This window comes from Phyllobates terribilis, unplaced genomic scaffold (assembly GCF_046119375.1).
Source record: "Phyllobates terribilis strain yellow unplaced genomic scaffold, ASM4611937v1 Scaffold_1__5_contigs__length_1240528914, whole genome shotgun sequence".
Lineage (NCBI taxonomy): Eukaryota > Metazoa > Chordata > Amphibia > Anura > Dendrobatidae > Phyllobates > Phyllobates terribilis.
The window spans coordinates 263,396,472-263,409,193 of NW_027362761.1; the positions used below are offsets into that span (position 1 = coordinate 263,396,472).

Here is a 12,722-nt window from a genome sequence, read left to right on the forward strand (position 1 = left end):
CTGAGATTACGAAGGTGTAAGACACTATAGAAAAGCTAGCTAGAGATATGATGATGTGTTGGGAAATACATGCTTCTGCTTAGAACAAAGTGGTGACAGCTTTTAGGAATTTTTCGGAAGTTGATGGAGCCAGTTTTTGTTGTCCAACACTAATGGACTCAGGTATATTACGACCCCTCTTCTGATATAAGACAAGATGCCGCAGTTTAGTAAAAGGGGGAGGGGGCCTATTTGTATTCTGCAGCACATCCCAGGAATCATGCTGCTCTCAGCTGTAATGAAGCAATGGGGGGAGGGAAGAGGTACAGTACATAGAACACAGGGGCTGGATGCACCGCCGCTGTCCATAGTGCTGAAGGTTAATGCTTGCGTCTGAGATTCTGCTGCAAGTGGACGCAAAGGGTAAGCTTCTACCTGCAATGTCCAGCATGTACACATGAGAAGAAGGGGGTGTAAAGACCCTGAGAGCAGAGTGAATGGCTGATCGCATGCCATAGTGAACCAGCAGCATCTTCTTATTCACCTGAAGGTGACCTTGAATAGTGGCACTGTAATCTGCTTACCTGCCTAGTGCTGCCTCTCATCAGCTATGGAGCATTACCTCTGTAGCATAAGCTCAGTGCAGCTTTGTTCTCACGCCAGGATGGGGGGATGCCCATGCACACTTGGGTTCTAGCTATGCGGTGATTTTTTTAGCCGGACATGGCTACTTACAGGGAACAACAGATTGTAACTCTACAGCAAAGTAATACTAGGCAAACCATAGGGTTAGTGGGCCTTTAATAATGTTGTAATGTGTATTTTTATTTTATGGAATCATTTCTCAATCATATTTCCTTTTTTTACAAAGATATTACTTGTGAGTTTAAGGTCATTTTGTACTTTGCCCTTACAGATCTCAGGATGAGAATGCCACTTATCTTCATGATGCTTAGGTAATAGCGGCTTATGGCGCTGATGGACATGTATGAGTGAATGAGTAATCAGACATGCTTGTATGACCATGGTGCAGACCGTGCAGGTGGCAGTATTGGGGGCACCTGGAGTTGGAAAGACCTCTATCATCCGACAGTTTGTAGCCCAGGAGTTTCAGGAGGAATACACTCCAACAGAGAGCAGGCAACTATACCGAGCCTCTGCTGTTCTAAGCGAGAGGTTGTATGAGCTCCTAATCCTGGACTTACCAAACCTGCCCAGATACCCAGGCTCTGGAGGACAGGTGAGAATCGCTATACTGATACTGACGTACACTGAGTGTCTCTGACAATTTCTTGAAATTTACATTTTTTTTTTCCTTTTTATCTAATTACTAACAGCGTTACAGCTATGTAATCATTTCCTGCACTGTTCTTTTTCCTGTGACTTGTATGGTATTTATTACTGTTCTCTTGGAACGCAGAACACCCAATAGACATATACATTGGTAACATCTGTCTTCGGTGACCGTATATGTTATACATTATTATTCTGCTGTTTTGGTTTAATACTAGAATGACAAAAAAAAAATTCAACATGCAAGACTAGAACTGTACATATTCATTAAAACCAATATTTTTCTTAATTCTTACAAAAAAAAAACTTACAAGGAAAGTAAAATACAATTAAATTTAGGCCACCAAAAAAGGAAAAACAAATACTCCAAAGCGTTCTTTGTGAAACTCCTGGTGGCGTCTTCTGTAGATACCTGGCTGGCCCATTACATGTACTGCACCATTACTGCTGTGCGTGGCCATGTGGTGGGTACATATTAATGTTTTCTTACTGATGTGAACTGAGTGTGCTGATGCATCTAATATACAGCTTTACATTTAGCCTCATGTCACCTGGAGTATACTTAATTGATATTGGTATTAGGTTACCCACCTTTTTTATGCAAACTTGTATTAGTTGTATATTAGTCATAGTTGCTTATTTTTTTTTTTTGTATGAAATAAAAATATCAAGTTTTAATGATCCGGTCTTGTGCATTTCATGCTTATGAGATTTTTAATTGGTACTTCTTTAAAAGTATGGAAAATTGTACAAGGTGTTGAAAAAGGCTTAACGTATTCAACCAGTATCATACGTTATGCATATGCCTTTATTACTGATTTGTGTCGAGCAGTCCCACAACAATCTTTGGGTTGTACAGTACCTCTGTATACCTCCAGTTTAATACTAAGAAATACATGCTTTTTGTATTATTATTATTATCATCACAAATTAGTACATGGGATATTAGGCAGGTACTCTCCCTAGAACCAGTGCTTCCAGAGGGGAATGTAGTGTCATACAGAACTCCATATGGAAGCACACACCACTCCAAATAGCTCTGTAATTTAGATCCGTATGAACTCTTGTGAGCTAGCATTGTGGTAGAGCGGCCGTCTAGGTATGCAACGTTGTCTCTTTAAGTTTCAGATTGGTTTATTAACAACGGCATAAATCAATATAGAGTTCATAGAATACACAAGGCCCTTCCAGCATAACGGCAAAGCAAAATAAAAAGATACAGCACAGTCCTTACATCTGCCGGGGTCCGGGTCACTCAGGGTTAACAACGCACATGGTTCAGGTTTAGCACAAAAATGCAAGCTCCTCTCTCTGGAGATAGACTCTCCAGATACTGAACACCACATGGTTCAAAAGGCTGGCTCTTTATAGCCCAGACAACACCCTGGGGTGGAGATATGGTGAACGACCTCCCACCCGCTCTATGGTTGTTCACAAAAACCCAGCCCTTTTAAAATGGCTGCTTAACCTCTTGCAACACTTAGCGTCCTCTGGGTTTCAAATCAATGAAGCTAATAGCCTCAGTGAAACATACCTCCCCTCCAGTACGTTGCCAGTGACTTTGTCACACCATACAGGGTCTGTGGACAGTGGGCTTCAGTGTGCATGAGGCCTAAAAGAAACAAGAAAACAATTACACCACACAACGCAAAATGGTTCATAATCAAGTCACTTTTATACAAAAAAACAGCAACATGTTGGACTACTTCATCATATGAAGTTACTGGACATTTATGTACATGCTAGTTCGTAATAAATAACCTGTCAGTAGGAGAACCGGAGGGTCTGAGTGGAAATACTTGACTGTGAATGCATGTTAATGACGCATGGAAATATAAATAACAGACTGTCACTACAGTTTACCATAGAAAAACAAAATACTTCCAGCTCTAACATTTATTTTTCCTTCCTGTTTTTTCCCAGGAGTGGTTGGATCCACAATTTCGGGGTCTGCGGAATAGCAGAGTCTTCATTTTGGTCTTTGACATCTGTAGCCCTGAGAGTTTCCACCATGTGAAGCATTTAAGGCAGCAAATCATTGACAGGTCAGAATCAGAATTTCACTATAAATCAGAACACAGTTATGAACATATAGGACAAATTCAGCTAATGAAAAATGTGTGTGTAGATATAAAGATAGATAGATAGACAACTGGACAATTGCTTTGGAGGCCTTGCACCCACTGTTCTTTCTACGGTGCTGTTCCAATTTATTGTAGGTAGATAGATAAAAGTAAAAAAGGTAGGCAGCTCTCCAATAATTACGAAAACAAGTGGACTTTATTAGCCCAAGTGGGGTTGCGCCATTTCAGTTCAAATGAACCTTTCTCAAGCCGTTAGATAGATATTGGATAGATAGATACATACACTGTACATACATACATGATGGCTAGATTGATAGATAGCCTCAAGCGAGGATTGAGAAAGGCTCACATTGGAGCCGAAATGTCGCTACAGCTCTTTTTTGAGCTAATAAACCACCCTACAAGGAGTGCTGTTTTCATAATTTTTTACCTATACGGAAGGTTTCATACATACCTGGAGGACGGTCACCCTATTTTTCCTGTTGTGATTGCAAGTGCTACTTGTGAATTCATTTTTGATAGATAGATAGATAGATATGGGATAGATAGATAGATAGATAGATAGATAGATAGATAGATAGATAGATAGATAGATAGATAGATAGAGAATTTAAATCCCCTTTTTATTTTGGCTTAAAAATGCATCAAACTAAATCATATATTATTTTATATGTAATTTCCCAATGAACAATTGTACTTTGCATCTAAATCCCATTTTCTGGAAGTATTGCTGATGTTATTGCTACTTGTTTCCACTGCATTGGCTTCTTATGGCAAGATGCTGTCCAGATAGCAAACTGCCTTATGTCATACCTTCATGCAATGCTACTGTACATGGAGAAAGGAAAGCTACAATGACATGTCACACTCACATTGCTGTTTTTGATTCCCCAGACCCAGCTTTTCCAAAATGAAGGAGATATCTGTAGCCTGATCGCTGTAGCATGACTGACTTTAAGGAGCAGGGATTAAATATGGTTATAGATGTGGCATTTTCCCCCAACAATCCCTGATCTCTACAACCATGGAACTTAAAGAAGTTGTCCACTACTTTTTCATTGATGAGATGACGCATCCTCCTATTCAAATCAATAAATAGCGTATGTGTAGTACCCTGCAGTGGCCACTACAAGTAGACGGTCAGCTCCGCAAGTGAGCACTTCCGGCCGACGGCCACCAAGAGCTGACTGATCGGCAGGTGTGCCGGGTGTCGGACCCCGACCGATCAGACATTGATGGACTATCCTAAGGATAGTTTCTCAATGAAAAAGTAGTGGTAAATCTCTTTAAGACTGAAAAAAATGGAAAGCAAATCCTTTATTTGTTAAAACCTTTATTGCTGTACTAAAAACAACACAACCAGACTTGATGCACACACATGTAACTCATATCCTCTTCTCTTTTATCGGATATGACTAATCTCTATTATTAAAATGCAACTAGAATTTCATAAAAAACACTCTTGGTCGTCTCCCGACAATGACAGGAACTGACTAGTGTATAATCCGAGGAGGGGCAATATACACTTAATAAACTCAATGCTGGTCTTTTATTAATTACACCATTTACTGAACAGTTTATCCTATCTATCTACCCACCTATCTATCTATCTATCTATCTATATATTCATTAAGAAAATTGAACAGCACCAGTCATATAATGAATGGGTGCACGGCCTCCCAGACAATGATTTCGTTGTCATATTATATATTCAATAAGAAAAGAAGGCAGCACTCCAAAAATGTGATGAAGAAAAGTGGGGACTTTATTAGTCCATCAGATGTTGCAACATTTCAGCTGAACAACGTTTCAGCTTAAGAAAGGCTGTGTTCAGCCGAAACGTTGCCACATCTGATGGACTAATAAAGTCCCCACTTTTCTTCATCAAATTTTTGGAGTGCTGCCTTCTTTTCTTATTGAATATCTATCTAGATAGATAGGAGACACGGGAGAGGCATAAAATTCCCCACTTTATCTATCCTACAAGCTACTGCTGGTTTATAGTGTCCACCTTCTATCAGGTGCTATAGGATCGCCCCAGTTGATAAACCATTCTATATTATTTGTCCTATTCGCAGACAGTCATCCTCAGTATAATACCCAACCATTCCTTGACATAGCGTGGCACCCGCCATCAGTGTACTGTGCTTACACAGCCCTAATCATTCACCAGGGCACTTATTACACCACGTGAGAGAAGTGCTAATGAATGGGTGAGAGCGGTGCAGTGGTGCTGGCACTGCTATTCACAGTACATAGTGTCTGCGGGTGTTTTGGCAGTGCAGTCCCGGGGGATACATATAACAGAGCACTGCATAGCACACTGCTATCATTAATAATTGAGCAGGTTAGGAGAATGATCTCTAGGTTGAACTGTGGCTCAGCTTAATGCATATGTGATGGGTAAATCCAATGTCTGAGCACCTTTAGGGGGACATGTAGTGGTAATATATAACACTACATTAAATAAACATCTAGTGTTGGTCCCCTGTGAAATTGCAATAATATATATGAGGACACCACATGCATTATGCAATTGAGTATGACTGAGAATAGTACAAGTAACTGATAAGAATACAGGGTGGTTTATAAACTGGAGCAATTTGCTATAAACCAGCAGGAACTTGTAGAGTAGACAAATTTGAGAATTATAATCTCCCTTCATGTCTCCTGGTAGGTAGGATATTTTTATCACATCCATATATAATAAAATGTTTGTCTATGGGGAGACGAAACGCGTTGAGAAGAAGAAATAAAGTGCATAATTACAGAATATAAACTGTTCAGTGAATGGTGTAATTAATAAAAGACCAGCACTGAGTTTATTAGATGCAGATTGCACTGCCTCGGATTATACACTAGTCAGTTCCATGTGATTGGCGAGGGACAACCAAATTACTTTCATGAGATTTTAGCAATATTTTATTATTAGTAATTAGCCACATCCTATAATAAAATAGAAGGGGATATGAATGACATAATTGTGGACTACATATAGTCCCGTTGTGTCTTCTGTTTTTAATATACAATAGAGGTTAAAGGGGTTCTCCAGGACTATTTTTTTTTTACTATGGGCCTAGAAACTAAAAAGCAGATAGTTGCTAACGGAGGCAACTGCCTGCCTACTCTACCCAGCGGTAGCTCAGAGCGGTGACTGACCGCTCCAGCAGGAGATTCAGCTGTTCTATGTCAACAGAGCAGCTCTTCTTCTTCGGGGCTGCTCTGTCGAGGGTGGCGTGACTGCTTTCGTCATACTGATTAACTGCCTAACTGCAGGGACCCGGTTATCAATCAGCATGATGTCGGCAGTCACGCCCTGTCAAAAGAGCAGAGTGGTAGAGAAGCTGCTGCTCTGTCAACGTGACATCAGTGGAAGCCGCTGAATCTCTGGCAGGAGCGGTCTGTGACCACACGGTAACAAAATTAAATAGTCCTGGAAAGCCCCTTTAAGTTTTATGGGTATTTAATCCCTTATTCAGAGAATTTTTGATCTCTGGGATTTATAAACGTTACAGTTGAGCATCAGTGATTTAAAGGGGTATTCCCATCTCCAAGATCCTATCCCAATATGTAGTAGGTGTAACAATAATAATATTAGCAAATATCTCCAATTAGAAATGTAGTATACTTTTTCAGATTCGCTATCTCTCTTACCTCATGTGCAGGCATCGCAGGACCTTAGGTATCCATGGTTACGTCCACTGATAAAGTCACAGTTAGTTACCTAGTTGCTAGTGGTCATAACCATGGATACCTAAGGTCCTGTATTGCCTGCACATGAGGTAAGAGAGATAGCGAATCTGAAAAACTATACTACATTTCTAATTGGAGATATTTGCTAATATTATTATTGTTATTACACCTACTACATATTGGGATAGGATCTTCTAGATGGGAATACCCCTTTAAAGGTAACGTACATGGTCCTGTCAATGAGTGGACAGGGGCTTAGTCCCTTAATAAATAGTCATGAGCAGCCATTCTGATTAGAATACACAGTTGAAAGTTATCAAATAATCAAGTGTAAAGAAAATATATTGTTTATTACTTAATTATAGTGTAAAAAGGACGATGGCACTCTGCCCAGTTAAAATGCATAAGGTGGGATTCCAACTCATAGCAGCATGTACCATTTATTCCAAATGATGCTTAGAAAGTGTAGTATAGTCTAGGCAATCCAATATACACAATATGATGTTTTGGTTTATCTGACCTTCCTCAAAAATACAATCGCACTTAAGTACAGGAGGAGATGAAAATCTTATACCTGGTAACGATCATTATGGAGGTTCGGCAGATGCTGATATGACCGGTGCTCACCCCTCATCTGCAGATCCTCCAGGAGCGATCATTCTTAACCTGTAATAACCTTCTTATCTCTTGCTGTTCTTAAGCAGAGGGAACGAAATGTCACACTTTATATATTTGATTTTTTACACTGCACTAAGTTTTCTAAAAAAATCTCTATGCATCAGCAGGAATGGTTAAGTCATTGAATGCATATTATATAATTATAAAGTGATTTGGCCAAGCGCTTAAAAAAATGTCACTTTTTCTGGCATTGATAAATTTATTTTATTGGAAATCTAACACAATATTCTAAAGGTCTGTTCACATACTGTATATTTGCTCCTCATGTTTCTGTGCCGGATGTAAAACTGATGATAAAACTAACGCCAGGCAGGAGGACTGTCATCCGTAGCGTCAGGCTTGGGTGCAAAAAAAAACAAAAAGCAACTGGCTGAACAAAACGAATATATCTGAACGCACCCTATGCACACAACCATTTATTAGCGTTAAACTTAGGATTTCGAGTATGGCTATAGTCACACGAGTATAGATTCTCTCTTTTGAGAGAATAGGACCAGAGTTTAAGCCGAGTGTCAGTTTACTTTAATCCGGTTCTCTCTGATGGGAAAATTGTTGCACAGGTGAGAAGATGGAGAACAAGATTTCTTCATTTTCCCCATTGTAAAATCGGACTGCACTCAGATGTCATCGGAGTGCAGTCCAATGTTTTCCACGCACCCATAGACTTTAATGGGTAAGAGGAATCCGATTTGTGCTGCATCGGCATGAGAAAAAAAACACTGATCAGCACTGCCCCATAGAATAACATTGGTCCGAGTGCTATCCAATAAGGTAACAAACAGCATTCGTCCGATGTATACGCTTGTGTGAGCGGCGAGCCCTAACAGAATTTTCTGAGCAGTACAAAAATTATTTTTCCTTTTGGATATTCGGGATTGCTAATGACCACAGACTTCAGCAATGCAGTCTTCTCTCAAGTGTCTGCAACATAACAAAAGATCATTTTGACTAGATTTCTCCTTTAAGAGGTAAAGAATGTATTTGGAAGAAATGCTGTGTATTGTCTTTCCTTACTGATGTGCGTGAGAATATAATATAATTCTCTCATGTTTCATTGATTCTATAGCACCAGCAAACCTCCACTTATTGTAGTGGTTGGAAACAAGAGAGACCAGCAGAAGCATCGCTTTGTACCACGCCATGTTCTATCAATTCTGGTAAAGAAGAGCTGGAAATGCGGGTACCTGGAATGTTCTGCCCAGAACAACTGGCACATCCTGTTACTTTTCAAGGAGCTTCTCATCAGCACCACAACAAGAAGCAGGAGCCACACACCAAGCATCTGCCTGCAGGGGGCACTTCACACAGAGCGATGCAGTGTAATGTGAGAACACTGCATGGTGTAGGAAGAGTCACCACCTGTAATGTATGGTCGCCAAAGCCAGTAACACACAGATGGTCTCACATACCGAAACTGTCTCAGAATGGTCTTGTTGTCAAAGTAGTCAATTAGATAAGGTGATCACTGCCTGATGGGTTACCTACTGCAGTCCTGGCACAGTAATGTCCATACCAGTGTTGTCGTACCTGTACTGCAGCTCAACCACACTCAGCCTCCTTCTGCAGAACCACACTCAGCTTCCTTCTGCAGAACCACACTCAGCTTCCTTCTGCAGAACCACACTCAGCTTCCTTCTGCAGAACCACACTCAGCTTCCTTCTGCAGAACCACACTCAGCCTCCTTCTGCAGAACCACACTCAGCTTCCTTCTGCAGAACCACACTCAGCTTCCTTCTGCAGAACCACACTCAGCCTCCTTCTGCAGAACCACACTCAGCCTCCTTCTGCAGAACCACACTCAGCCTCCTTCTGAAGAACCACACTCAGCCTCCTTCTGCAGAACCACACTCAGCCTCCTTCTGCAGAACCACACTCAGCCTCCTTCTGCAGAACCACACTCAGCCTCCTTCTGCAGAACCACACTCAGCCTCCTTCTGCAGAACCACACTCAGCCTCCTTCTGTAGAACCACACTCAGCCTCCTTCTGAAGAACCACACTCAGCCTCCTTCTGCAGAACCGCACTCAGCCTCCTTCTGTAGAACCGCACTCAGCATCCTTCTGAAGAACCGCACTCAGCCTCCTTCTGAGGAACCGCACTCAGCCTCCTTCTGCAGAACCACACTCAGCCTCCTTCTGAAGAACCACACTCAGCCTCCTTCTGCAGAACCACACTCAGCCTCCTTCTGCAGAACCACACTCAGCCTCCTTCTGGAGAACCACACTCAGCCTCCTTCTGCAGAACCACACTCAGCCTCCTTCTGGAGAACCACACTCAGCCTCCTTCTGCAGAACCACACTCAGCCTCCTTCTGCAGAACCACACTCAGCCTCCTTCTGCAGAACCACACTCAGCCTCCTTCTGCAGAACCACACTCAGCCTCCTTCTGCAGAACCACACTCAGCCTCCTTCTGCAGAACCACACTCAGCCTCCTTCTGCAGAACCACACTCAGCCTCCTTCTGAAGAACCACACTCAGCCTCCTTCTGCAGAACCACACTCAGCCACCTTCTGAAGAACCACACTCAGCCTCCTTCTGTAGAACCGCACTCAGCATCCTTCTGAAGAACCGCACTCAGCCTCCTTCTGAGGAACCACACTCAGCCTCATTCTGCAGAACCACACTCAGCCTCCTTCGGAGGAACCACACTCACATGGACATTGCTATGCCTGGTACTGCAGGAAAGGATCATATCCCCTTCATTCTCTTGATTAAAGGGAATCTCTCACCAGGATTTTGCTCCCCATCCGAGTATAGCATAATGTAAGGGCAAAGACCCTGATCCCATTGATGTGTCACTTACTAGGCTGCTTTCTGTCATTTCGATAAAATCACTGTTTTATCTACTGCAGATCAAAAAAGTTTTCAGAATGCGGAGCTCTGTATAACTCCGCCCACACTACTAGTTGGCAGCTCTCTGTGTACATAGTGTATAGGTAGAAACCTGCCAATCAGTGGTGGGGGTGAGTTATACAGAGTTAATGAATATGGCGGACTACATGGCAGCAGTTTTGCTAGTCCTCTAGTGATTATCTCCTGCTGATAAAACAGTAATTCTACCAAAACTACACAAAGCAGCTCAATAAGCGACACATCATTGGAATCAGGGTCTCTGTGTTATGTTATGCTGCTCTCAGATTAGGTGACAAAAACCTGGTGATAGGTTCCCTTTAATGTTAAAGGCAGTTATCAATACTATATTCCAGAAAACCCTTTAAGCAATACCTTGCTGAGAAAATAAAAAAATTCAACAACACTTAACTTGACCATACACATTACATTAATGTTAGCTGAATTCATCGATTTTTGAGGAATCAGTCAACAAAATAATGGGTCCGATTTAGCAAAGTATTTTCTCCAGAATTCTGTTGTAAACATCTTGAAATGTCTAAAAATTGTTGTGCAACTCAAAGTTGTGCAAAAATGTTGCGACTTTTGGCGCTTTTACACCACCTCCGGCCCACCTCTAACTTTTAGAAAACTTCATGGAGCTGAGACAGGAAGGGGTAGGACCAAACGAATGAAGGTCCTTACATGAATTGTGATACTCAGACATCTGATTTTAGCCTTAGGGTGCGTTTACACTGGCCAACGTTGGGAATTAAACATGTAAGCGGATTAGTGATGGCTTAGTTGCCCGTTTAGACAGGTCGACCAAACGTTTCTGCCCATAGAATGATCATTAACATGACCATTCTGTGGGCACCGATACAATCGTCCTCGTCAGCACATGTCCTGTAAAAAAGCCTTTCCTGGTAATTGGCTACAGTAAGGGTGTGTTCACATTGACTTATTTTGCTGAGTTTTCAGAGCATAAACTCTCCAATCAAAACTTGTGGTTTTGGTTTTTTTGTAGAGTTTCTGCTCCAAAAACTAAGCCAGATTAAAACTCGGTGTGAACACATCCTAAAAGGTGAAATTATCATACATAAAAAGCGCATAAAAGCGTTCTTGTATTTCAGATTTGGGAGATGTAACTGTCACACACCAGCTCCGTCGACTGAAAGCTCTCATGTGTATGGACACCTTTAATCCACTCAGCCAATAAAAAGGTATTGCTTAAAGGGGTTGACCACTTTATGATAATTTTCACAACTTGTCACTAACAGATTGGCGCAGATGGTTTCCCTGGCCCTGCTGATGGAGGGACCTGTCTGTAAGCAATCTCCATAGAAAAATACTACTTATGCGCTGGTTTCCCACGAGAAGTATTTTTTAATAAGGGCAACTGATAGACATGTAAGGACCCAGGCTCCTCAACCGGTAGCCATGAAGTTTGTCTAGAGGACCTTACTAAACAAGGGGAAGCACTTTACAATGAGCTCATCTGCAATGCCCTCCAAATAATAGAAGTGACTTATATTAGTTACCGGATATTTGTGAAAGTTATCATAACGTGGTCACCTTCTATAACTCTGCAGAGTTTATATTAGGATAGTGGAAAAATGTGACTATCATTGCTGGGACTGGCTCACACAGCCACATTTTTATTGAGGCAGCTTTGCTACATGCAAGCCAATGTTGACACGTGGCAATAATCCGAAATCCTCCGCTCAGCCTTATGTCCTATGAGGAATCTATAGTATGTCAAACACAAATATTATCCTGTCAAACCTTATGATAACAGAAGACCTTTGTACACTGAAAGCAAATAAAGTCTCCTTCGCCATCTGTCATGTCACACAGCAATAAAGGGCTCCTCCATTATTTCAGTGTTTTCACATCCATTTTATTACCGGCATATTTTAGGTGTTATCTTTAAACTCTTGTGGATTGTCTGTATCATACCTCGTTTTCTCTAAGCGTGACTGCATGTTTCCCCCTCGGAGATGGGTGTGGGGTAGGAGGGGTTAATATACGCAGAGCGATTTGTTATCTTTTACCAGTATATATTGAGTTTTCTCAACTACAATTCTTGTCACCAGCATTTGAAGTAATAAATATATAATAAAAATAAGTCTTTGTTATATATTATGTTTATTTTATGGAAACTTA

At 41.3% G+C, this 12,722-nt stretch overlaps 1 protein-coding gene across 1 annotated transcript; it reads left to right on the forward strand.

Annotated features, from left to right (window-relative positions):
- The first annotated feature begins 270 nt into the window (after positions 1 to 270).
- RASL10A (RAS like family 10 member A) lies at positions 271 to 12,434 on the forward strand. The gene is made up of 4 exons (XM_073671781.1): positions 271 to 402; positions 896 to 1,219; positions 3,196 to 3,317; positions 8,794 to 12,434. The coding sequence occupies exons 2-4, from the start codon at positions 998 to 1,000 to the stop codon at positions 9,053 to 9,055; spliced, it is 606 nt and encodes a 201-aa protein (XP_073527882.1). The 5' UTR covers positions 271 to 402; positions 896 to 997; the 3' UTR covers positions 9,056 to 12,434.
- The last annotated feature ends 288 nt before the right edge of the window (positions 12,435 to 12,722 follow it).

Coding starts and splice junctions, on each gene's coding strand:
- RASL10A (XM_073671781.1), top strand. CDS start 998: ATGACCATGGTGCAGACCGTGCAGGTGGCAGTATTGGGGGCACCTGGA. Junction 1,220..3,195: donor ACCCAGGCTCTGGAGGACAG/GTGAGAATCGCT, acceptor GTTTTTTCCCAG/GAGTGGTTGGATCCACAATT. Junction 3,318..8,793: donor AGGCAGCAAATCATTGACAG/GTCAGAATCAGA, acceptor TTGATTCTATAG/CACCAGCAAACCTCCACTTA.